At 40.4% G+C, this 26,537-nt stretch overlaps 2 protein-coding genes across 9 annotated transcripts in view; one reads left to right on the forward strand and one right to left on the reverse strand.

Moving 5' to 3' along the window:
* Window positions 1-1,227, reverse strand: part of USP37 (ubiquitin specific peptidase 37) — a 97,345-nt gene extending 96,118 nt beyond the window's left edge. For 3 of the 6 annotated variants that reach the window (XM_027050717.2, XM_027050732.2, XM_027050711.2), the window contains exon 1: window positions 1,087-1,226. The gene's annotated coding sequence lies outside the window, so the exon portion shown is untranslated. Of the gene's footprint in view, window positions 1-924; window positions 992-1,086 lie in introns of those variants that run through there. The other 3 variants (XM_027050726.2, XM_027050724.2, XM_053215787.1) reach the window with 3 other exon arrangements.
* A 221-nt stretch (window positions 1,228-1,448) lies between these two features.
* CNOT9 (CCR4-NOT transcription complex subunit 9) overlaps window positions 1,449-26,537 on the forward strand; it is a 29,734-nt gene continuing 4,645 nt past the window's right edge. The window contains exons 1-6 of one of the 3 annotated variants that reach the window (XM_015066677.3): window positions 1,449-1,693; window positions 13,289-13,468; window positions 15,509-15,624; window positions 17,811-17,920; window positions 23,507-23,616; window positions 26,304-26,402. In XM_015066677.3, the coding sequence (XP_014922163.1) occupies window positions 1,475-1,693; window positions 13,289-13,468; window positions 15,509-15,624; window positions 17,811-17,920; window positions 23,507-23,616; window positions 26,304-26,402 (834 nt within the window). In that variant the 5' untranslated portion in view covers window positions 1,449-1,474. Of the gene's footprint in view, window positions 1,889-13,288; window positions 13,469-15,508; window positions 15,625-17,810; window positions 17,921-23,506; window positions 23,617-26,303; window positions 26,403-26,537 lie in introns of all 3 variants that reach the window. The other 2 variants (XM_015066676.3, XM_027050699.2) reach the window with 2 other exon arrangements.

Consider the following 26,537-nt stretch of genomic DNA (forward strand, 5'->3'; position numbering starts at 1 on the left):
GGAATTTAAAGCTTAGGGCAGAAGAGGTGAATAAGACCCTAGCACTAAACCCAGATATTCCATTTCACTCCATCGAACATCTCTCACTAAACATAGATTACTCTGATGTCACCAGGCTTTTTAGTCCTCATTCTGTTGAATTCAACAGAATTCAACACTACTGATTGCTTCTTTCATCTCGTTTACAAAAGACTTGTCCTCCTCTATACGGTTATTAAACACCAAGAATCCCTCAGTGCTCTACCCTAGGTGCATTTTTTTTTCCAGTACTACACTCTCCATAGGCAATTTCATCCATATCCATAGCTCCAGTTAATTATCAACACGGCAGGTGACATATATACGTTAATTCACATATTCTGCCCAGAACTCTCCTCTGAGCTCCAACCCAGTATATCCAACTGCCTCCTTGACACCCTGTCTTAGACATCTTGTACGGTTAGAGACTTGTAGACTTGTCAGACACTGCCACCCCAAAAAGGCATTTACCCAGAGCCAAAATTTTGAAAAGGATTACCACAAAACCACTACAGGCCAACTCTCCAGAACACAGGATTTTGTTATCAATGATCTTTTCCTTTCATGGATCAAGACCTAAAATAGGTAAACCTGACAACCTGATCTGATAGCTAGAAGATGGAGAGCAACCAAATGCACGACAAAAATACAATTCATGTCTTTTAGCGAGAGATGGTTAGCAGAGAGAAGAAGATGAAGAATGGTCAAGAGTGAACGTCCAAGGCCTGATGGGTGTACGGCAACGGAAGTCACCTGAAGAGACAGCAGGCCCTGCTAAGGGGCGAGTGGCGGACGACGACAGCCCCCAGCGAAAAGGGGCCAGGTTTGTATTGCGGAGGAAGAGCGTGACAGTAAAGACCAGGTCAAAGGAGAGGAAAAGCCTGGAGGGGAACCCAAGAGGAGTACCTGTGAGGCCCAGGGAGCGTCCTGGGGGTGGGGGTGAGCTAAACAGCAGCGGGGCGAACTCCAGAAGAGTGAACGCCGAGTGGGCGGACCGCAGGGGGCGGGGGGAGGAGGGACCTGGGGAAAACGGCTCAGTTGAGAAGCTCGCCGCCGGGCCCGCCTTACCTGTGCTTGCGGGTCCGGAGCCCTGCAGTAGCCTGCCGGAAGCACAGAGTCCGCGCGGAGGGGGAGGAGCCGGGGGGAAGGAAGGAAGGGACACCAGGCACGAAGGAGAGGGGCCGCTCGCTCCCCCTACTCAGGGAGAGCGGCTGATGGCGGGAACTGTGACCACACGCAAACACGCACGCACGCACGCACACTCGACGCGACCAGACGAGGCGCGTGCGTGCAACCCTGCAAACTCCGCCTTCCCTACGCCTTCGCCCCGCCCTAGCACGGAGCGAAGTCTCGCCGAGACAGTCCCGCCCCCGCCTGAAGTAGTACGCATGCGCACTTCCCACTTCAAGCACTTTGGACTTTCCGTCATTTCCCCTCCTACACAGCCCAGTTGGGCATGCGCACTGCTTGTCCTCAGAGACGGCCAGGCTTTTCCCGCCCTTCCCTGGCCTCCGGAGGAGAGTCAGAGTTCACGCTCCTCTCTGGGGATACCTGCTCGAAGCCAGAGGATGCGGGGACTAGTAGGTGGCGGACGTCCTTCTGGCCAAGAATCTTAAGGGGCAAAGGACAGACTTTGGGACTATTAACTCCACCAAGAGCCAGGAGGCGGGAAGAGGTGTGTGGGCGGGGTCAGGGGTGAAGGGTCACAGGGCTGCGAAGGGGGCGGAGCGAGCCGGAGGCGGATGGCGGCTGCGGCGGCTCTTCATCTTTGGCGGCAGAGTCACTGAAGCGGGGACGCGGGTCAGGAGCGTCCGGCAGTGGGAGAAGAGCGGCGGCCGCTCTCAACATGCACAGCCTGGCGACGGCTGCGGTGAGTGGCTGGGCGTTCCGGCCTGGGCCCAGACCCCGTCCTTAGCCCGGCTTTTCGGCCTCCTCTCCCAGGTCCCCTTGTCGGGCCCGGTGTCTCAGCTCCTCCTGCCCTCAGTCTGCGAGGCCCGGGCTCTTCCCTCTTGGCGCCTTCACTCTGGTGGAGCCGGCCCCCACTTTCCTCTCCGGTCGGCTCTCGCAGCCTCCTGCGCCGCGTATCGCGTTCTTTTCCGGCCCCGGGGCCTGGTCCCGCGCCGGAGCGCCTCCCTCGCGGCCGGGGCAGGCCATTCATGGATTCATTGCGCTGACCAACAGTCTCAGGGTGCCGGTTGCGTGCTGGGCGTCGGCGGAGACGAGGGTGAATTCCGTGGTCAATCTGACACGGCCCTTGCTCTCGGAACTCGCTCGCTGCCTGGGCACTTCGCAGCGGGAAAGAAATGGCTTCTAGCTCACACCACTTGTTTTACAGGTGGAAAATCCGGGACCGGGAGAAGTGAACACCTATTACGTCTGACTTACGGTTCTCTGCCCTTAAAATCTTTTTCACACATCTCATTTAATCAGGGCGATCTTATAATAAGAAAAACGGATCGTGTAATTCACCTGTCTGAAGTAGTTCTTGGACTTTCCATTGCGTTTAGATAAAATCCAGACTCTTTGCTGTGGCCTATGAGGCCCTCCCTATACGATACGGTCCTTACGTTTGCGGTCTGGTCTTGTGTCATTTGCTCCGTAGGCTCCAGCTGCGTTGGCCGCCTGCCCCTTCTTATACCTGCGCTTTTCTACTTCACTTGCAGTTTCTGATTCTCTAATTTTGGGATGCTCTTACCACGTACCCCCCCCCCCCCCATAGCGCGCTCGCGCGCGCGCGCACACACACACACACACACACACACACACAGCTGGTGGGTGTAACTGGCTCGTCTTCCTTGGGTCTCTGCCTAAATCTCCCCAGAGTAGCCTTCTCTTGATCATTCTCTTTAAAGAGGTTTTGTAACCCCTAACTTTTCTCTCTTAAAATATCCTTCTCAGCGTTTATCTCAATTTGTAATTTTTGTATTAACTTACCTGTTTGTTGACTGTCTACTTCTTGAGGGCAAGGACAGAGATCCTATGGATCTTGTTTACATGGTTACCCCAAGTGCCAAGACAGTTCCTAGCACAAAGTTTGGTCTCAAATACTTAAATGAATGAAAGAGTATAGATGAGGGAGGTGACTACTGAGAGCACATAGCCATAATGGGGAAATAAGATCATATGATTTGAGCACACTCTTCTGAATACCAGTTGTACTTTTTTTGTTCCACTAGGGTGAAGTGACTTAAGATGATAATACACTGGAAGTGCATTATCAGGCAAAATGACATAAGTACTAAATAGAAAAAAAAATTGCTTTAACTTTAAATATAAAAAGTGAGGGGTGCCTGGGTGGCTCAGTCGGTTGAGCGGCCAACTTCAGCTCAGGTCATGATCTCGCGGTCGGTGAGTTCGAGCCCCGCGTCGGGCTCTGTGCTGACAGCTCAGAGCCTGGAGCCTGTTTCAGATTCTGTGTCTCCCTCTCTCTGACCCTCCCCCATTCATGCTCTGTCTCTCTCTGTCTCAAAAATAAACATTAAAAAATTTTTTTTAAATAAATAAATATAAAAAGTGAAAAAGTATGCTGAATGTGACTCAGCTATAGAAAACATTGTCACTTCTGGGGCCAGTGACATCTCTGCCTCCTCTCACCGTGTTTCTAAGCATTTGTAACTACTCAGAGTATCCACTCTCTGCATTACATCTTTCTATTAAGTGATTGCAATTTCCCCAGCTTTTTTGTTTCTTCTCCTAAATTACACATGTAATTTGGGAAGAAGCAAGTCAGAAGATAAGGTTGCTGCTAGTAGGGGAGGGACAGGTTACCCAAGGGATTCTTGTAAGTTTGGCTTGTCCGTTTCCCACAATCTGATTGTGTCTTCTCCAGGCTTTGGTACCAAACTGCTCTTTTATCTGTGACTATCCAAACTCTGTACCTATTCACTTCCTTTTATTTTCACTTATCCCCTAATGCATCTTTTGAACAATGATTAAGGTTGTGATTCATTACTTTAATAGACACTAAATATATGTTTCTTCAAATAAGTTACATTGATTTAAAATCTGAGCTTTTAGGGGCTCCTGGGTGGCTCAGTTGGTTGAGCATCCGACTTCGGCTCAGGTCATGATCTCACATTTGTGGGTCTGAACCCCATATTTTTGTGAGTTTGAGCCACACATTGGGCTCTGTGCTGACAGCTTGGAGCCTGAAGCCTGTTTCGATTCTGTGTCTCCCTCTCTCTGCCCCTCCACTGCTCGTGCTCAATCTCTCAAAAGATAGAATTTTTAAATAAGTTAATAAATTTAAATTTAATTTAAAATTTTTTAATTAAAAAAATCTGAGCTTTTAGATACATTTTCATCTGTTATGCTATTGGGAATCACACAAAAGTTCTGACAAGTTGCTTTGTACCACTCATTCACTAGACTGTTTGGTTACTGAGGAAACTGAAGCATAGAAAAGTTCAACCACCTCTTTCCCAATCTTTCATGCCTTCTATTAGACTAAACTGCCTGTATTATTCTGATATGTGTAAAGGGATAGTCATGGTGTATATTACTGGAAATTGAGAAGAGTTTAATGCAACACTACCTTTAATCTAAGCCCATTGAGAAAATTTTTTTTGCTGAATGATGAAAACCTATACCTGTGTATGCCTTTATCTCTTTTTTAAAATAACAGGTAAAGCATTAGTTCAGCTAGGGAGATAGTACTATCAAATGAGAATGTGATCACATGTGAATGCAGGATTTTATTCACTAGAGGGAAGAATTGAGATAATTTGGAAAGTATCTTAAATTTTGAGTCTTCAGTAGTGTATTATGCTAGAAATGTACAGTATGGTATATTCTTGTCATACTTTACAGAATACATTTTAACATTGTCATTATTGCCACCATAAAATATAATTTCTTTCTCACATCTGTGAAATAGGGACAGAAATGCCACACAGGATTATTCTAAAAATGAAATGCGAATAACAAAGTGCTCAGTTGTTGGCCAGATACACTCATTGGTTAAGTGACTTGCTCCCAGACTTCAGCCGTGGGACTATAATTCCTGCCTCAGCAAAGTAACAAATCACCTTGTTGTGGACCTTGGAGGTTGTTTCAGATTAGTAGAACTACAGATTTTCACATATTGTGGGTCTTTAATGACTGTTCCGCTAGTGATCTAAAATAGCCAAAGGTAAGCCTTTATTTGAGAGATGCATTGGGTATGAATTTTTTAAAAAATTTCTCCACTAATTTCCACTGGTGGTCTTAGTATCCTTAAACCCATGTTTTTACCCTCACTTTCCACGTAACCAGTAGCATCATCAGTCAGTTTACATCTTTTTGTTGAAGCTGTGCTGGATTCCCAGGTGCTCTCCTGTTTGGCAAGTAAAGGGAACATTGTGCACTCTGAGGGATCTGATTTAAATCCTGTTTCCTCCAATGTCTCCTGTTGAAGTTTTAAGCAAATTGCCTAACTTCTCTTTGCTTATTCACTTCAATTTTTAAAGGGGTGTTTTGAAGAACATCCTGGCCCTTCTAAAAATATGAAGATAATTAAGCTAATTTAATATTTCCTTTGGCACTATTTAGAAAGTGTGTTTTCTTGGAGTATCATCATTATGCAGACACCAAAGCCACATGTTAAGTCATCTCCAGATTTAGGAAAATAATCTCTTTCAATCTTGTGACATTTTTCTTTATTCACTGTCCCATAGTTACTGGTAGCAAAACCAACAGGTACTTTGGCTCTTGAATATAAAGTTATATTGAGAGGTTTGGTTATTTCCTGGTTTAAAACGCCATCAATACCAATTTTTTAACTGATGAGGGGGGAAAGTCTTATTTTGCTCCCACTTAAGGATAACGTGGGTCTTTTTTTTTTTTTTTTTTGAAGTCCGAAATCTCTTTCTCCTTTTCACGTGGAGTTAAGATCTTTCAGAGATAGATGACGAACTATCAGTACCCTGTGTGACACTTAAGAGTTTAGCCATTGATGACTGACTTTGGTAAGTGTCTTGCCTTGTTAAGCTTTGTTGAAAGGAAAAATTTACTTGAAATACATTTTTCATATCCAAACCATTAAACAGAAGAGAGGAGGGTGATTCTCTCCTAAATTTTGGTAATATAAACATTTGTTAAACTGATCTGTTGAAAGGACCACTAACTTTAAGGAGGTTATACCTAAAAATGTACAGTTCTATATGATTTCTAATCTTGGAAGTAAGTGTTGAGGATGATAACTAATAGTCCAAATCATACTTCTCATAAATGACTTTCTGGTTTCTGTAATTGAACCCCTGTTTATCCAAGTCCAACTATTAATGACCTGTATTAGAATAGAATGTTAAACTCAAAGTTCTGTATTGAGTTCTTAAAAAATAATTTCTTCAACTTGGAAGGATCATTGTGATTTCAATCCTACAGACTAGGGTAGGGCTTACTGATTGTATAAAGAAGTAGACTACAGTTTGAATTTAATTCCAGCATACACTCACAGTGTGAATTTGAGTCTGCTAAACCTCCCTGAACCTGTTTCCTCTTTGAATTCTGAGGTAATCCTCAGTGACTGGTACATTGGTATAAACATACTATGTTTTGGGGTGCCTGGGTGGCTCAGGTGGTTAAACGGCCAACTCTGGATTTCATCGCAGGTCATGATCTCTCCGTTTGTGAGTTCGAGCCCCTGTTGGGCTCTGTGCTGACAATGCAGAGCCTCCTTGGGATTCTCTCTCTGCCCCTCCCCTGTTTGTGTGTGTGTGTGTGTGTGTGTGTGTGTGTGTGTGTGTGCGCGCGCGCGCACGCGCACGCGTTCTCTCTCTTTCTCTCTCTCTCTCAAAATAAATAAACTTTAAAAAAAGCGTGTTGAAAAAAAAGTATGTTTATGTTCAATATATGTTCCTCCTCTATAATTTCTAGAAAAGGCAACCCTATTCTATAGTGGCAGAATGCCTATCTGTGATTGCCTAAGACTGGGTGTGTGGTTTACTGAAAGAAGTACCAGAGAACTTTTGGGGATGGTGGAAGAAGTCTGTCTATATGTATATATATATATATATATATAATGTTTATTTTTGAGACAGAGACAGAGCATGAGCAGGGGAGGGAGAGAGAGATGGAGACACAGAATCCAAAGCAGTCTCCAGGCTCTGAGCTGTCAGAGCCACCCAGGTACTCCTAAAGAAGAGGTCTAGATCTTGATTGTGGTGGTGGTTACTCAGGTATATAAAGTTCTCAAAAGTCATTGAAACATGGGGCACCTGGGTGGCTCAGTCGGTTAAGCAGCCAACTTCGGCTCAGGTCATGGTCTCGCGGTCCGTGGGTTCGAGCCCCGCGTCGAGCTCTGTGCTGACAGCTCAGAGCCTGGAGCCTGTTTCAGATTCTGTGTCTCCCTCTCTCTGACCCTCCCCCATTCATGCTCTGTCTCTCTCTGTCTCAAAAATAAATAAACGTTAAAAAAAAAACCAAAGAAAAAAAAAGTCATTGAAACATACACTTAAAATGGGTCCACTTAAAATTTTATGCAAATTAACCTCAATAAAATTAACTTTTTAAAAGAACTCTTAGATTAGTCCCTCAGCAATAACTAAGAACTAAATAAAGTAATTTCCAAGATTTGAGAGCTGCCTGGGACTTTATGGTATTGTTCCCTTATTTTACCAATGATAAAATTAAGGCTTGCCAAAGTAAATGACTTATACTAGGTCACACAATTATAGAAATGGCGAAACTGTATTTTGAAGCCATTTCTGGCTTCCAGTGCAGTGTGCATTCCACTTATTGTGCTTGTGTAGTTACATGTAAATTGGGGTCTTTTCTATTCTTTCACTTGACAAACAAGTTCTTAATTCTGGATCCATGCATAGGTTACATGGGGTCTATGAATTCTTTTAAATTGTGTGTAAATTTTGTGTAGAAGAAATTATGTGCAAAACAATTTGCAATTGCATGTTTTCCTGAGGAAAAGATCCATAGATTTCACGTGATCCAAGAAGTGTTGACCTGGTTAAGTAGCTGGCTTCAGTTCAGGTCCTTCAGCACAGGTCATGATCTCACGGTTTGTGAGTTCAAGCCCCACATTGGGCCCACTGCTGTCAGCACAGAGCCTGCTTCTGATCCTCTGCCCCCCACCCTGTGCCTCTGTGCCCCCCACTCTCTCTTTCTCTCCCCCCACTCAAAAATACATAAACTTAAAAAAAAAAGTGTTAACTTCAATTCTTGTGGCAGTATTCTGCTATTACTTTTAATGTGTTTAAAGTAGTCTCCAGTAGAGAAGTTATGCTTCTCCAGAAGAGGAGTGTATGCTCCTAGATTGAATTCTATATCATCCACAGCCTCAGAAATGTATTAGTAAATGATAAAAGAATTGTAGCAATTGCTTTAGGAATCTTCAGTGGTGATGTTTAGAGAATGGCAGGAAGAGGAAACCTACCATCCTTTACTCATACTTTCATCAGTTGTAAAATGAGGATAATAACCGTGTTCTGTTCAGTAAATGAAACCATGTTTTAAAAAATGTCCAGTACAGGGGCACCTGGGTGGCTCAGTTGGTTGAACATCAGACTTGGGCTCAGGTCATGATCTCACAGCTCTTGAGTTCTAGTCCCGCCTTGGGCTCTGTGCTGATGGCTCAGAGCCTGGAGACTGCTTTGGATTCCATGTCTCCCCGTACCCTTCCCCACTCACACTCTGTCTCTTAAAAATAAACATTGAAAAAAAAATTTTTAATGTTCAGTACGGTTCTGTCTCTTTCCTTATCTACCCCACCTGCCTCTTTCACTTCCCACACTCTTAGGAAGACATGAATTTTCAGATTCTAATATTTTTGTGAAAGGTGTGCCTAAATGATCCTTGGGATTTAGAAAGAGGGTAAGATACATATTGGGGTTTTATTTACATCAAGATCTACTGAAATGCTAGAATTGTGTTTTGGAGTTTTATTCAAGGATAATGTCCAGAGGATTTTGTCAGTCATCTGGTAATATTAATACGGATGACCCTTGAACAGGGTAGGGGTTAGGGATGCCAACCTCCCCCATGCACAGTTGGAAATCTGCATAAAACTTTTGATTCCCCCAAAACTGAATTCTTAATAGTCTGTTCTTAACTGTTAGCCTTACTGATAACAGTTGATCCACACATATTTTGTATGTTATGTATATTATATACTACATTCTTATAACAGAGAAAAGAAAATGTTAAGACAGTCATAAGGAAGGGAAAATACATTTACAGTACTGTAGTTACTGAAAAGAGTCCATGTATGAGTGACCTGTGTAGTTCAAACCCACATTCAAGTCACCTGTACATATATCAATATGTAAATCAAAATGTAAAAATATTTTCCCTTTTATTCTCCACAATAACTAAACTTCTGCATGTGTTATAAAATTACCTGTTGATGTGTGTGGTGGAGGTGTGTATGTGAGAGTGAAGTGGCTATCACTAGCTAGATTATTCCTATGAGAACCATGATTTGACATAGGGAATTAGGTCCAACTATCTCACTGACTTTCTCATTAAAATGATGATTATTGAGGTGCCTGGCTGGCTCAGTTGGTAGAATATGAGACTCTTGACCTCTGGGTTGTGAGTTCAAGCCTCACGTTGGGCATAGAGCTTACTTAACATTTTAAAAAAATATTTTGTTGATGATTATCATGTGCTTTGTAGTCTCAATTAAGTCGAGAATATCCCTTCACATCGACAGTATTGGGTATTGTTCATGGTGCTGATTGTTTTTCGGATTCGGCTGAACTAACAGCAGTAACATTTTAAGTTTTTGTCTGAGCTTTTTATATGTATGTTCCCTGTCTCTATTGTCCAGGTCACAGGACAAAGCTGTTTTGAGCATCATCTTTATTATTTTTTTAACGTTTATCTATTTTTGAGCGAGAGAGAAAGAGAGAGAGCGCGCAAGCAGGGGAGGGGCAGAGAGAGAGGGAGACATGGAATCCGAAGTACGCTCCAGGCTCCGAGGTATCAGCATAGAACCTGACGCAGAGCTTGAACTCAGGAGCCGTGAGATTATAACCTGAGCCAAAGTCAGACACCTAACCGACTGAGCCACTCAGGTGCCCTTTAAACATCATCTTTAGATCAGACCTAATCTTTCAGTCAGGTGAGAAACAGCATTAGCAAAGCGAAGAGTATGGACTCTGTTGCCAGGCTGCCTGGATTCAGATTTTGGCTTTGGCAAAATAACAGTGTTTCCTCCTCTATAAAATGAGAGTAGTGACAAGTATTTGTTTAGGACAGTGCCTGACAGAGTAAGCACTATGTGTGTTAGCTCCCATTTTTGTTTTAAGAAATAATTGTATTCAGGGGCGCCCGGGTGGCTCAGTTGGTTAAGTGTCCGACGTCAGCTCAGGTCATGATCTTGCAGTTTGTGAGTTCAAGCCCCACCTCGGGCTCTGTGCAGACAGCTCGGAGCCTGGAGCCTGCTTCAGATTCTGTGTCTCCCTCTCGCTCTGCCTCTCCCCTGCTCACGCTCTGTCTCTCTCTGTCTCTCAATAATGAATAAATGTTTAAAAAAATTTTTGTTTTAAAGAAATAATTGTATTCATCCCATAACAAATAGGTATTCAGTAGGGTTAAACTAACTCCTGTTAAATTGTAGGCAAAATTCACTGGGGGTGATGAAAAAGAGGGTTCTTATCCCAAGTATTTCCTGGCACCAAACTGCCCTCACTGCCTTCCCTTTGCTAGAATGGCTACAGAACCCATAGGTCCAAGCTAGTGCCTGAAAAGACATTACCACCTACCTGACATCCCTAGCTCTCTTAGAACCAAAGCCCCACAGAGGCTGCAGCTCCCACAAGTAGCCTTAAAAGTTGGAGTATTGCTGGCAGCAGGTGGCCATGACGTTAGATACCCAACTAGGCACCAGGCCCTCTAGAGTGTTAGCATCGCTCCAAGGACACCATCTCCTTGCTGAAGTTAGGCCAGCTCTGGAAATAGAATATGTGGGGGTGGGGCCTAGTGTTCAGAAGCCATGATATGCTGATTGGTGGCTACAAGTGCATCCTGCTGTTCTACACCCAGGGCTCCCTGGGGCAGCATGAGGCATAGGAGTTCCAGATACAGGTTGCAAACTGGCTGTACTGGGGGCAATGGAGCTTAGTGGTTTGGGGCAACAGGACTTTAGGGGGAGTTGAATGAGTAAAGACTAATCAGTATAGATACTCTATTAATAGAGCAATGAGTATCTCTGAGACCCCTTTAGTTATTGGATTGTGGGTCATCCAGGCAACTGTGGGCAGGAAACTCAAAGCTAAAATTTTAGCCCTTGTTTCCACAGAGCTTTTTAAGGTGATATAATACTCTATAAATAAACATACCCTGTCTTCCTGGTGGGAATTACATTTCCAAAAATAATTTTTTAAGTTGAGGGCCTATCTGTAATAGCCTGGAAAGGGCAAGTGTTTAGACAATACTGCTTTTGCTATGGGGGGGGGGGGGTAGGACTACCCTGTTACTTCTTCATATTGCTGCTGTGGGAGCCTGGGCTTCCTTGAGGACCACCACTGATGGGAGTTACAAAATACCTTTCAACAGATTGAGGCACTTAAAGAATACTTAAGCTGCATGGTATTTCAGTCCATTTAGCAGAACACTTTGTGGTTCATTCTGTCAAGCAAGTGAAATGATAAACATTAAGCTAAAAGCTTATAATCAAGCTTCCATTTATAGAAGACTGTTCAGCTTGGGTACAGTGATTGTGAGTGCACCTCAAAGTCTATCTTAGACTTTTGTTCTTCAACAAAGACAGTTGTCCTTTCTGTGCCTCATCTTTCCATCTGTACGATGGGTAGATTCTATCACACTAAGCTGTAGTGGGAACATATAAATACCATGGGAAGCTGTGTAATAATGCAGTTCAGGAAGGCACTGGAATATGCAAGTTCATACTTGGGTGAATTGAGCAGGTTAATCCTCTGAGTGATAGTGAGCTCATCTGTAAGTATAGTTCTTTTTCTTTTTCTTTTTTTTTTTTTTTTTTTTTTTTTTTGCCTACCCCTCCTGCCCCCCATCTACCCAATAATTCCCCTGGTTGGGGTAACTAAGTGAGAAAATACTGGGCATAAGGATCGAAATCTTGAATCTGTTAGGACTTTAGAGCTAAAAATAGCAATGGTAATCATTTTTCTACTCTATCATATTTTCCAAAGAAGAATAATTAAGGGAGTTAACCGAGGGCACAGGCTGTTTGACAGGTGTGGAGAATTATAGAAATGCTCAAATTTTTTTGAACGTTGTGATGCTTTAGTACAATAATAAAAGAATGTTGTCCGTCTTGCCCCTATGTGAGTAAGTAATGGATGATTCTCAAAGGGGTAGAGGTAGAGTATGTATAAGAATCATTAGAAGGGGGGCTTTTCCAAATTACATATGTTTTCTGCTCCGTGGAAGGGGATGCCAGAATTAATGGGGGAAGGACCAGAAGTAGGTGGGGAGGGTGTAACTTTTTTCCTTTCAAAAACTTACAGGGGCACCTGAGTGGCTCAGTTGGTTAAGTGTCCCAACTCTTGATTTCAGCTCAGGTCACGATCTTGTGGTTCATGAGATTGAGCCCCGCATCAGACTCTACACTGACTGCACGGAGCCTGCTTGGGATTCTCTCTTTCCTCCTCCTTCTCTCTCTCTCTCTCAAAATAAATCAGCATTTTAAAAATATATCAAAATAATAAAATCAAATAAACTATTATAGATATATGCTTAAGAAAAGTAAACTATGCAGAAGGTTTTATTGTTTACAAGGAAAAGTAAATTTCCCATGTAGATTCCAACCTTGGCAGTAATTACTGTTAAGCTTCTTATTTTTTTTTTTATTGTTACTGTTAAGTTTCTTATGTGTCATTCTAGAAATGTTGTATGTAAATATATATAAGTATATTTATGTATATAAGTGGAAGGGTCTATACTATTTTGTACGCTTTGTTTTTTGGTTTTATTTAGTATCAACACATGTAAAGCTATTTATTTAAAGACCTACATAGTATTACAAATAAAGATGTACCCATAGGTAGCTAACAGTTCCTAGTTGATAGATTTTTACAATTTCAAGTTTTCTGCTTTTGTAACAGTGCAACAGTAAACATCCTGGTATGTCCTCAGTACAGCCCAGGTGTACCTCTTGGATAAATTTCTAAACATGAAATTATTGAAAGGTGTGTGTGTGTTTTAGATTTTGAGAGATTGAATTTATTTACATCAAGTGTACGGATATAGAAAAGCTCCCCTTGTATTTATAAAAAACACATTCCCTCTAAAGCAGAGTAAAACTTGGTTTGACTCTAACAAAACATGTTTACTTTCTTTTTTCCACTTGAAGCCTGTGCCTACTGCACTGGCTCAAGTAGACAGAGAAAAAATCTATCAGTGGATCAATGAGCTGTCCAGTCCTGAGACAAGGGAAAATGCTTTGCTGGAGCTGAGTAAGAAGCGAGAATCTGTTCCTGACCTTGCACCCATGCTGTGGCATTCATTTGGTACTATTGCAGCACTTTTACAGGTGGGTACATACCAGTGAGTTGCAGGTCATTCCTGTTTATCATGCTTCTCTCTCTCTGTCTGCTCAAATGATTTCGAAGACTTTGGTAGAATAGTTCTTTAAATGTTAGCATTTGTAAGAATCTGTTTTAGAAAAGTCTAAGGTGCTTGTTAAAATGCAGACCAAAAGATTTATTTGGTCTCAGATTAAAAATCTTTTTTTAGAAAGCACCTGCCCTGCTCTCAGGTGATTCTGATGCAGGTAGTCTGAGAACTACACTTTGAAAAACACAGCTTTAGGAATACCACAAGACACTTCTACATGACAGAAGAAAAAAGGTAGAAAGTAAAGTATAAGAACCGCAGGGTATATTCTGGCAAAAGGAAATATTAAGATAAAGATATGATAACTATAGGATTAGAGGTAGGTACACTTGTACATTAAAGGGTAAGTAACCAAAATTTGGTTCTGACTGTAATGATCATTGGTGGGAAATAAATTGATATGGTATAATCTTACAATACCAAGATAATGGAATAATCATCCTTTAAAGTATTGTCCAAAATTCCTAATAATTAGATTAATTTTTCAAGCCTGTTAAGTAAATTTGCATTCATTTCCTATATCATGTAACCAAGAAACTAATCTTTCCTTTTTTTAATGTATAATTAACATACATACAGTGTTATATTAGTTTCGGGTATACAGTATTACAATTCAGTGATTCAGCAATTCTGTACATTACTCATTGCTTATCACAATAAGTGTATTCTTTTTTTTTTTTTTTAATGTTTATTCATTTTTGAGAGAGACAGATTGCAAGCAGGGGAGGGGCAGAGAGAGAGAGACACACACAGAATTCCAAGCAGGCTCCAGGCTCCGAACTGTCAGCACAGAGCCAAACGTGGAACTCGAACTCACAAACCACAAGATGTCATGACTTGAGCCAAAGTCCGATGCTCAACCAACTGAGCCACCCAGGTGCCCCACAATAAGTGTGTTCTTAATCCCCAAAACTAATCTTTCTTTCAGGGACTTTTCCTATAAAAGTTTTACAATTAAAAAAAAAAAGGAATTGTATACAGCGTATCATCACATTTTGACAGAGTACATATGTTCACTGCTGTTTGAACATATCTCCATGTGTATACCCACGTTCTTTTTTCTTTTTTTTTAACGTTTATTTATTACTGAGAGACAGACACAGAGCATGAGCAGGGGAGGGGTAGAGAGAGAGGGAGACATAGAATCTGAAGTAGGCTCCAGGCTCAGAGTTGTCAGCCCAGAGCCCGATGCAGGGCTCGAACTCACAAACTGCGAGATCATGACCCGAGCTGAAGTTGGTCGATTAACCAACTGAGCCACCCAGGTGCCCATCCCACGTTCTTATCTCTCCCTTTTTGCAGTTGCTACCTGACCAAATTTAGACTTCTTAATGAGTCACTGTGGTTGATCTACTGACACTTGCTATCTGGCCAGTTATCACTATAACTTAAAGCAGGGTACTGACAAAATGGAGGATTATAAATATAAGAGCCCCTCAAGTGAAGGCCTCAACAGATGCTGGATATAAAGAGGGAAGTGTAGGTGACCACAGTTGCCTCCAGACAAATGTTCTAGAAACCTATGTAGAAATTTCTCATAGTCTCAGGTATCTTTGGGATGAAAAGATAGCATTGTTTATTTCTGCTCCCACTTTGATAGTTCAGTTCTTACAGGATATGTGGAATCAAAAGTTGTGGGAGTTTTGGGGGGCCTGGGTGGCTCAGTCGGTTAAGTGTCCGACTTCGGCTCAGGTCATGATATCACAGTTCGTGAGTTCGAGCCCTGCATCGGGCTCTGTGCTGGCAGCTGAGAGCCTGGAGCCTGCTTTGGATTCTGTGTCTCCCTCTCTGTCTGCCCCTTTCCTGCTCACACTCGCTCTGTCTCTCAAAAATAAATAAATGTTAAAAAAAATTTTTTTTTTAAGTTGTGGGAGTTTTTAGGGTTTTGCTTTAATACCATGGGAATTCATTTTGTAATAAGTTCTTTATTCATCTGCTGCTGGTTTCCATTTTTTAGGAAATTGTAAATATTTATCCATCCATCAACCCACCCACCTTGACAGCACACCAATCTAACAGAGTTTGCAATGCTCTGGCATTACTGCAATGTGTGGCATCACACCCGGAAACCAGGTCAGTCCTTTGATGCGTCTGTTGATGGAGGTTGTATTGAATATGGTCTTTTTATGAATGAGAGGAAGAGGCATGCAGTGGGGTGCATGTGTGTGGGTGTGGATCTCCAGGATTCTCATTTGCTTTGCTTTTCCTGAAGAATTTCTGGTCTCTAATTCACCAAGTTTTCATGTAGTAACAGCATAGTATTGTTCTTTTATAATTTTTTTTTTTGCCTTTTTAAAATTGCAGTAAAGTATACATAACATAAGCTTACCATTTCAACTATTTATAAGCATAGAGTTGAGTAATAAGAATGCCTTTATAATTTGCAACCACCACCACCACCATCCATCTCCATTACTTTTTTCATCTTGTAAAACTGAAACTTTACCCATTAAACCATAACTCCCCATTCCCATAGCCTCTGAGAACCATCTTTCTACTCTCTGTCTGTATGATTTTGACTACTCTGAGTATCTCATTTAAGTGGAATCATTCAGTATTAGTCTTTTTGTAATTGGCTTACTTCATTTAGCATAACGTCTACATTGTAGTATATGTCAGAATTTTCTTCCTTTTTAAGGCTGAATAATAATCCGTTGTCTCATTTACTTTTTACTCATTTATAACACTGAACTTTAAAGGAATGGCATTCACGGGGCGCCTGGTAGAGCATGTGGCTCTTGATCTCAGGGTCGTAAGTTTGAACCCCACGTTAGAGGTAAAGTTTATTTAAAAATAAAATAGGGGCGCCTGGGTGGCTTAGTCGGTTGAGTGTCCAACTCTTGATTTCGGCTAAGGTCATGATCCCAAGGTTGTGGGATCAAGCCCCACATCAGGCTCTGTGCTGAGTGTGGAGCCTGCTTAAGATTCTCTCTCCCACTGCCCCTCACCCCCACTCGAGTGCATGCACGCTCTCTCTCTCTCTCTCGCTCTCTATCTCTCTCTCTCAAATAAAAAAATAAAAATAAAGGAGTGGCGTTCACATCTCAAGAAAAGTCAGGTATGTAGATACTTCTCCCCCCTTAACCCATGGTAGACATCACTGTGCCATATATGAGGCACAGTGCATGACATTTAGCAGGAGTTCAGTAAATATTTGAACCCAGCATTTTTCCCCACTGAACCTAGATTTGGCTTCAGAATCTTTCTTAACCAAGGATTCTAGGCAGCCTTGTAAAAGATTAGAATTGGCATGCAAGTTGGCCTGCTACATCTGACAGGAAAAGGAAAATCCTGTTCAGGTATCTGCTTTGTGACTTTTATGGCTCTGAGGCACTTAATGACATCTTATTGAAGTCTTTCCTCTTTTTCTCAAGTTTCCTTATGAAATCTGAGTGCTAGGTTGACACATTTTAGAGCTCTAGAGAAGTTACAATGAAAGTTATTTTTAAGCACTTAAGAAAAATGCAAGAGTACTGTGTTAACAATTTAGAGTGTTTGCTCTCCCATAAGGTGTAACTATAAATAACATAAAGTAATGGATTGGTTCCACGTTAGTTGCCTGACATATTAGCTTCAGATTACAATGTTTTTAGAATATCTAGTGTATCTGAAATGCTCTAACAAAAAAAAGAACAGTGTGCATTTAAACATAGCAGATAAACCTGATAATGGCTCCTTTGTCTTCCTGTCTCGGTTTATAAGGTTTTGTGCGACTGTACCTGTGAATAGGTGAGGGAAGGCATCTAGGAGAATTTCTCGGGCACTTAATAGCATTTTATGACCTACTTTTTTAAATCTGCAGTTGGATATTTTATCACTTTTTCAGGTACTTGATACTGATTATAGGGAAAATGGTGTATTCTCTTAACCATTGATCTAGACTAGGTTTTTTTTTTTTAACCTTGACATTGCCATTTTGAGCTAGGTTTTGTGGTGGGAGGAGGGGAGTGAAAGGGGGCTGTCCTGTGCTCTGTTGGATGTTTGGCAGCATCCCTGGCCTCTGCCCACTGAATGCCACTAGCACCCCCCTCAGTTGTGACAAACAAAATTATCTCCAGACATTGCCTCATGTGCGCTGGTGGGCAAAATCATCCCAACTGAGAACCATTGGTCTAGACTAATGACCGTTGACCCTTTTCTAGAGGTTTCTTGGTTAGGCAATGTTATAGACCTTACAGAATGAACTGCCTGGAAATTGAATGTTCACGATCCTTAGAAATTGAGTCTGGGCTCTGAATGTGATTATCTTTTTCTTTCAGGTCAGCATTTCTTGCAGCACACATCCCACTTTTTTTGTACCCCTTTTTGCACACTGTCAGCAAAACGCGTCCCTTTGAGTATCTTCGGCTAACCAGTCTTGGAGTTATTGGTAAGTTATTAGGGTTGTCTTACAAGCCTGAAATACTCATTCATAATAGCGATCTTAACTTCGGTGTTTTGTTTTGTCTTTTATAACTTTTGTTCACCAGTTGTTTGCTTTTTGTCTTTGAGGTTGAGTCTGTTTTCACTAATAAATGAGGATATAATAACAAATAATAATAAATATTTGTTAAATAATAAGTAAATAAGTCATATAATGGTTCTTATCAAGTACCATTCTGTGTGTTGTTAATAAGGGTATGAAGCCCAACATTTGGGATTAAATTTGGCATATATGTAGAAACATTTATTGGAATTGTAAGGAGAGTAAAGAACAAGAACTGCAGTCAACAAAGAGTATTATTACAGGGATAAGAATTTGAGCTGGTGTTGTGTTTTGTTTATTTCTCTTTTCTAACTTTTGAACTGTTCTCCCATAACTGCAGATGTTTGTCTTCTGCTTCACCTAGTTGAATTTTTGCATGCTACAGTTAATGTTTCCACATATATTTACTATGGGAGATGTGTCTAAAATATGTTTTGCTCAGGAAAATAATACATTAGCTGTTTCAGATCTCAGACTCCCAGATAATAAAGAACTGTCTTTGGATTTGTGAAAAGTAAATACATTCAAGGTTTCTTTCCAGGGGTGCCTGGCTGGTTCAGTCGATAAAGCATGCAACTCTTGATCTTAGGGTCGTGAGTTCAATCCCCATGCCCCACGTTGGGCATGGAGCCTACTAAAAAAAGAAGAAGAAAATGATTTCTTTCCAAACTCACCCTTCAGTATCTTTTTCTCATAGTTTTTGCTCATGTACTGACCAAACAGTAAGAACATTGATTTTTTTAATAAACTTTTTTGTTTTATTTATTTATTTTGAGGAGGGGAGGGGCAGAGGGAGTGAGAGACAACCCCAAGCATGCTCCACACTGGTAGCACAGAGCCCAATGAGGGGCTTGAACTCATGAAACCGAGAGTCAGACACTTAACTGACTGAGCCACCCAGGCGCCCCAATAAGAACATTGGTTGTACAGACTTTGTTTTGTTTGTTACTGTTTTTATCTTCAATTTGTGTTCATATCCCTACAATTATAAACCATGGAACAGGAAGTATACTTCAAAAGTTTGGTACTTTTAAGGCACCTGGGTGGCTCAGTTGGTTAAGCATCCAACTTTGGCTCAGGTCATGATCTCATGGTTCCTAAGTTCGAGCCTGCACATCAGGCTCTGCACTGACAGTGTGGAGCCTGCTTGGGATTCTTTCTCTCCCCCCCCCCCTCTCTGCCCCTCCCCAACTCATGCTTTCTCTCTTTGTCTCTCAAATAAATAAATAAACTTTAAGATAAAAAGAAAAAGTTTGGTACTTCTGAGACATATTTCTCAGAGACATTTTATTGTACATTTAAGGAGTAGCTGTTAATCTCATATACAAGTGAATGTTACTCTTTTTTACATCCCCTCTCAAGTGGTACTCTAATTAGAAACTTTTTCCCCCAATATATTGTTTTCTACTTTTAAGTTACAAAAATTTCCCATGGAGGATTTAAAACATGAACAAGGTACCAGCCAAAAGAAAACATTTATATCCTTAATTCTGATTTAAATTACACCCTACTTCTGCTGGTTTTTAAACCACTACAGTTAGATGATGCATTTGGGATCTTGGGATAAACTTAACTGTAGGGGGATAAAAAAAAAAAAAAAAATACTCAGACAGTATAAAGCTAGTTGTTTGCCCTTGCATATATTTTCTGAAACTTAATGTCTCCAAGTCAGTTGAGAGTACAAGCTGAAGGTAAATGTTGGGCCTAGACTTTTTGCTTACAGTTCAAAGGTTGTCACAAAAGTTTGAATATAAATGAAATGATACACGAAAAATTAGAAAATACTTGAAAGTGAATAAAATAAAAACAGCATATCAAAGCTTACAGGGTGCAGCTAAAGCAGGGCTTACAGGGAAATTTGTAGCATAAAATGCTAATACTAGAAAGGAGGAAAGGTCTTCAATGTTCAAACCTTTCCACTTTAAGAAAATAGAAAAAGGAGCAAATTAAGCTAAATTGAACAGAAGGAAGGAAATAATAAAGAACAGACATCATTGAAAATGAGAACAGGAAAAGTATAGATAAAATCAATGAAACCAAAAGCTGACTTTTTTTGAGATATAATTGACTCATAACAAACATTGTGTTAGTTTTAAATGTACAGCATAACAATTTGATACATGTATATATTGCAGAATGATTACCACAATAAGTTAAAATCCATCACCACACACAGTTATAAAAATTTTTCTCGTGAGGAGAACCTTTAAGATCTCTCTTAACAACTTTGAAATATGCAATACGATATTGTTATTGTAGTCATTGCACGTTGCAGTCCCAGTACTTATAATTGGAGGTTTGTACCTTTTGACCACCTTCACCTATTTAACCCACCCCCAATTTTTTACTGAAAAAAATTCAGTGGAATTAATAAACCTGTAACTGGATAGACTGGGAGAAAAAGAGAAAACACAAATTATAAGTACCAGGAATGAAAGGGTGTATGTTACAACAGACCATAGACACTAAAAGAATAATGAGAGAATACTGCTAATAACTCCGTGCCCATAAATTTGATAACTTAGGTGAAATGGCCAAATTTTATGAAACTTTTCCAGAATATAGAAGGCTTCTAAATTCTTAGTAAGGCCAGCATTACTCTGATAATAAACCAGAAAAAAAGACATTGTAAGAAAACTTTAGGCCAGTAGCCCTCAAGAACATAGATGAAGAAATTCTCAACAAAATGTTAACAAAGCAAGTCCAACAATATATAAAAAGGATCATCATGACAAGTGGGTTTATCCCAGGAGTGCATGATGGTTTAACTTTCAAAAATCAGTCAATATAGGGGTGCTTGGCTGGCTCAGTTGGTAGAGCATGCAACTCTTGATCTCAGGGTTGTGAGTTCAAGTCCCACATTGGGTGTAGAGATCACTTAAAAAGAGAATCTTAGGGACACCTGGGTGGCTCGGTTGAGCATCAGAGTCTTGATTTCAGCTTAGGTCATATCCCAGGGTAGTGGGGTTGAGCCCCACGTGGGGCTCCGCACTAAGCTTGGGGTCTGCTTGGGATTCTCTCTCCCCCCCCCCCCGCCCCCTCCCCTGCTCACATTTGCTGTTGCTTTTTCTCTCATAAATAAATAAACAAACAAATCTTTTTTAAAGAATGGTCGATATAATTGACCATTTCAACAGACTAAAGAAGAAATATTGGTTGTTTCTTTCATTAAAAAAAAAAAAAATAGCGGACAGAATTCAGCCTCCCTTTATGATAAAAACGCCAGCAAAGTAGAAATGGAGAGAACTTTCTCAACCTGATAAAGTTAAAAAAAAGAATCCTACAATTAAGATCATAGTTAATATGAAAAACCAGGCATTGTCCCCTAAGATTGAGAACAAGGCAAGGATGTTTATTCTCGCCACTCGTATTCAGTATCATTCTGGAAATCCTACCTGGTGCAATAAGGCAAGAGAAAAGAATAAAGGGCATACAAATTAGAAAGAAAAAAGTAAGACTGTTTATTCACAGACGACAAGGTTAACTACATAGAAAAATCTTGAAGAACCTACCCAAACAAAGCTACTAGAATAGTGAATTTAGCAAGGTTGCAGGATATGAGGTCAGTATTCGAAAATGAATCATTTTATGTGGTAGAAACCGTCAAATTGAAATTTTAAAAACCTACCATTTATAATAGCACCAAAACATGAAAAATTTGGGTGTAAGTCTTACAAAATGTGCAAGATCTGTAGGTAAAAAACTACAAAACAATGATGAAAGCAAAGAAGTCCTAAATAAATGCAGAGATATACCATGTTCATTGATAGGTATATAAATGATTCAATGTTGTTGAGATGTGAGTTCTCCCCAAACTGATGTATATGGACTTAGAGCAATTACAACAAAATCCCAGCAGGATTTTTTTTTTTAATATAGAAACGACAAGCTGTTTCTGAAATTTATATGGAAAGGCAAATGAGCTAGAATACAGATTTTAAAAAGAAGGACAAAGTTGGAAGGCCTGCACTACCTGATTTCAAGATCTACTGGAAAACTGTGGTTGTAAAGACAGTGTGGTATTGGAGAAAAGCTAGGCTTGTAAATCAGTGGAGCAAAATGGGGAGTCTAGAAATTGACCCATGCAGATATGGTTAATTGGTTTTTGCAAAGGTGCAAAGATAATTTCATGAACAAAGGATAATAGTCTTTTCAATAAATGGTGGTAGGACAATTAAGATATCCATATGTAAAACCATGAAGCACAATCTATACCTTGTACTCTATGTAAAAATTAATTCAGAATGGATTTTAAACCTACGTGTAAAGTGAAAATTAAATAGTAATTTGAGGGGCGCCTGGGTGGCGCAGTCGGTTAAGCGTCCAACTTCAGCCAGGTCACGATCTCGCGGTCCGGGAGTTCGAGCCCCGCGTCAGGCTCTGGGCTGATGGCTCAGAGCCTGGAGCCTGTTTCCGATTCTGTGTCTCCCTCTCTCTCTGCCCCTCCCCCGTTCATGCTCTGTCTCTCTCTGTCCCAAAAATAAATAAACGTTGAAAAAAAAAATTAAAAAAAAAAATAGTAATTTGATATCTGCTATAGGCCACATTAGTAAATTCTTCTATGTGCTGTTTGGTATGGGGTTTAGAGATTGTAGCATTTGTAGATTGCCAGTTCTTATTTTAAGTAAATGATATTCCTTTCTAATCAAAAGTGATTAAGTTATTATAGATCTAATTAACTGAGGCCTTTCATACAAAAACTGGTTGATGCGTTGGACAGCTCAGGGACCAGTCATTTGTTTAATGAGGCTCTGCTTCCCTATGTACAGAATAGAGAAGATATCCCTGAACTGTGTCTGTTACCTGGTCCGTGGTGTCAGTTTAGAACTCAACAGAATTTAATTGGGATGAATTTCAAAAATCATTTGTTCCGACTCTTTTTTTTATAGATAAAGAAACAGAGACCTATAAAGAGAGGGTAACTCTACCAAACTTTGGTAAACAAGTTGCGGGACTAGGATTAAAGTTCAGGTGTGTGTGTGTTTCTGGTTTGGGTACACCCTTCCATGATTGTGCTCTTTGGGGAAAGAGTAACAATTAAGTAACCAAGAAGTAATGTTTGTTTATGTCCAATGTGAAATAGGATTCAAATTGACACCATTTCTTTGCTACCTGGGGATATCCTTTAGTACTGATACAGAACTCTTCTCTCCTCCCTAAAATAAATAGAAAGTAGATGGTGATGTCATTGTGTAGCCAAGAATGATAGAAAAATGATTTAGATGGCTGAACTGCTGCTCACTATGTGATGGACCAAACCTGGTACTTGATCTTTCAGATGCTGACTGGTAACAGTCAACCTCTGGTTTCTCTTCCCTTTTTTTTTTTTTTTTTTTTTAAACATCAGTGTGAATCTGATTCTCTGACATGAATGAACCACAATGTATCTTCTCTCTGTTATTTAAGTTCCACAACTAGTTGAATGAACACTCATTCCAAAGTTAATTAAAAACATTCACTCTGAAATAATTTTGTCCATATTTTCTTTAGGGGCCCTAGTGAAAACAGATGAGCAGGAAGTAATCAACTTTTTATTGACAACAGAAATCATCCCTTTGTGTTTGCGCATTATGGAATCTGGAAGTGAACTTTCTAAAACGGTATGTGCTTTTCAACTTAGATTTTACATTTTGTTGGCTCTTGGACTACTTTATGGTTCTGGGATCATTTTCTGCCTCCCTTCAGGCTTTTTGAAACTTATATGAATATATTTTCTCTCTTGGATAAAAATTGTTATAAAATGATCATTTAAAAATCCAGACCTGGGGCACCTGGGTGGCTCAGCCAATTGAGCATCAGACTCTTGATTTCAGCTCAGGTCATGATCCCAGGGTCATGGGATCAAGCTCCCAAGTTGGGCTCCATGCTCAGCGTAGAGCCTGTTTAGGATTCTCTCTCTCTTTCTCTCTCCCTCTCTCCCTCTCTCCCTCTGCCCCTCTCCCCAACTTGCTCTCTTGTGTGCATGCACTCTCTCAAAAAAAAAACAAAAACCAACAAAACAAACAAAAAAACCCATATATATATATATATATATATGTATACATATAAATATATATATGTATACATATATATATGTATTTTTTTTTTAATCAAGCCCTTCAGAAGAATATAAAGTTAAACACTAAATTTTTCAGTTTTCTCTGAACCCACTTCTTACCACAAATGTATATAATTCCAGGGGCACCTGGGTGGCTCGGTCAGTTAAGCATTCGGCTTCAGTTCAGGTCATGATCTTGTGGCTCATGAGTGAGCTGTGCTCGGAGCCTGGAACCTGCTTCGGATTCTGTGTCTCCATCTCTCTCTGCCCCTCCCCACCCCTCAAAAATAAATAAACATAAAAAAAATTTTTTTTAAATGTATATTCCAGACATTTTTTTACGCATACTCAAGTGTATATATGCCTTGGGCTTTTGCTTACTTTGCACTTTAACTATGAATGACAGCCCCCGATTGGGTATAAAATTCTTATCTCTCCCTATCAGAAGTATGTTGCCATAGCCCTGTTGTCTTCTGATATTGAATGTACAGTGAAATCTTGGGCCAGCAGTGTAAGTTAATCCTTTTGTTGGTGAACTTGCCTTTTCTGTGTGGATGTCTGTAAGCTTCTTTTATTATTTTTAACTTCATTTGATGATTTTGTATCAATTTTTTTTCTGGAAGAACATACTCCTCGTGTTTCTTGTTTTTATATAGTTTTCTCCTTAAGTTGTTCTAGTCTTTTCCCTCAGCAATATCATTTATGCCTTTCATATCTATTCTTCTTTCCCTTTAATAATGTACTACTTTTTTTTTTTTAATTTTTTTTTTTAACGTCTATTTATTTTTGAGACAGAGAGAGACAGAGCATGAACGGGGGAGGGTCAGAGAGAGGGAGACACAGAATCCGAAACAGGCTCCAGGCTCTGAGCTGTCAGCACAGAGCCCGATGCGGGGCTTGAACTCATGGACCACGAGATCATGACCTGAGCCGAAGTCAGCCGCTTAACCAACTGAGCCACCCAGGCACCCCAATAATGTACTACTTTTTAAATTTCATGTCATGTGATTTTTCTCAAGGCTACTTGTCCATATTGCTATTTTTAGCAACATCAAACCTCAGCTCCTAAAGTATGCTTAGTCACATCGAATTAATTTAATTCAATGAATATTTTATTGCTGGGTTGGATGCAAGCAGATGTAATGGTTTTAAATTTTTTTTATTTTAAACATGCAACACAGGGGCGCTTGGCTGGCTCAGTTGGAAGAGCATGCAGCTCTTGATCTCAGGGTCATGGGTTTGGACCCCACATTATGGGTAGAGATTACTTTAAAAAATAAGTAAATAGGACGCCTGCATGGCTCAGTCATTAAACATCTGATTTAGGCTCATGTCATGGTCTCAACAATTGTGAGTTTGAGCCCTGAGTCAGGCTCTGTGCTGAAGGCATGGAGCCTAGTTGGGATTCTCTCTCTCCCTCTCTTTCTGCCTTTCCCTTTTGTGTGCACTCTCTTTCTCGCTCTCTCTCAAAATAAACTTTTTTAAGAAGTAGTAGGAAAAGTTTTACTTACCTCATTTAGAAGAGATAAGGCACAGCTAAATTTCTAAATTCCTCTTGGCCCATGGAAAAAAGAAAACTAGGTTTTCAAACTAGGTTTGGATCTCAACTCTACAACTTAGTGGCTTTGTCACTTGGGACCTTAACCTGACAAGTTATTGATTAGCAGTCATGCCTGGCACATAGTACATGTTAAATAACTGGAAAAGTATCTGCATTTTTTAAAATTTGTTTATTTTGAGAGAGAAAGAGTGTGCGTGAGCAGGGGAGGGGCAGAGAGAGGGAGAGAGAGGATCCTAAGCAGGCTCTGCACTGCCAGTGCAGAGCCCGATACAGGGCTCAAACTCACAAATTGTGAGATTATGACCTTGGCCCAAACCAAGAGTTCAGATACTTAACTGACTGAGCCACTCAGGTGCCCCCATATATCTGTATTTTTAAGAAATTGTTAGTTACCCAGACCTGCCCTTTTATATAAAATGTGAATAACAGTAGGACCTACCTCACAGGTTTATTGTGAAAATAAGACGAGGCACGTTATGCCTATAGGAAAAACTCTGGCACATAGTATTCAATATGGTAATGTTTATTATGAATCTTTTTTAACTATGCCTATCTTGGGGAGTAAGTTGTACATAATGTCAGGGTCTCTGCTTAATTTTCTGATTCACAATTATTCCCGGGAGATGAATCAACATTTGGAAGACAAATCTGAGCAACGTTTTAGACTCTTTAATTTTGTTTTACTCCAGGTTGCCACGTTCATCCTCCAGAAGATCCTTTTAGATGACACAGGTTTGGCATATATATGTCAGACATATGAGCGTTTCTCCCACGTTGCCATGATTTTGGTGAGTTCTTTCATCTATCTCTATCCCCCTTATGGTTACTTCTGATTACACAGCTTAGTCCCTTTTGCAGTTGACACTGAACAGCATCCTGGAACCTTGTATAATGATTCTTGAAATACCTGATCTCTGATGTCA

Source organism: Acinonyx jubatus, chromosome C1, assembly GCF_027475565.1.
Source record: "Acinonyx jubatus isolate Ajub_Pintada_27869175 chromosome C1, VMU_Ajub_asm_v1.0, whole genome shotgun sequence".
Taxonomy (NCBI): domain Eukaryota; kingdom Metazoa; phylum Chordata; class Mammalia; order Carnivora; family Felidae; genus Acinonyx; species Acinonyx jubatus.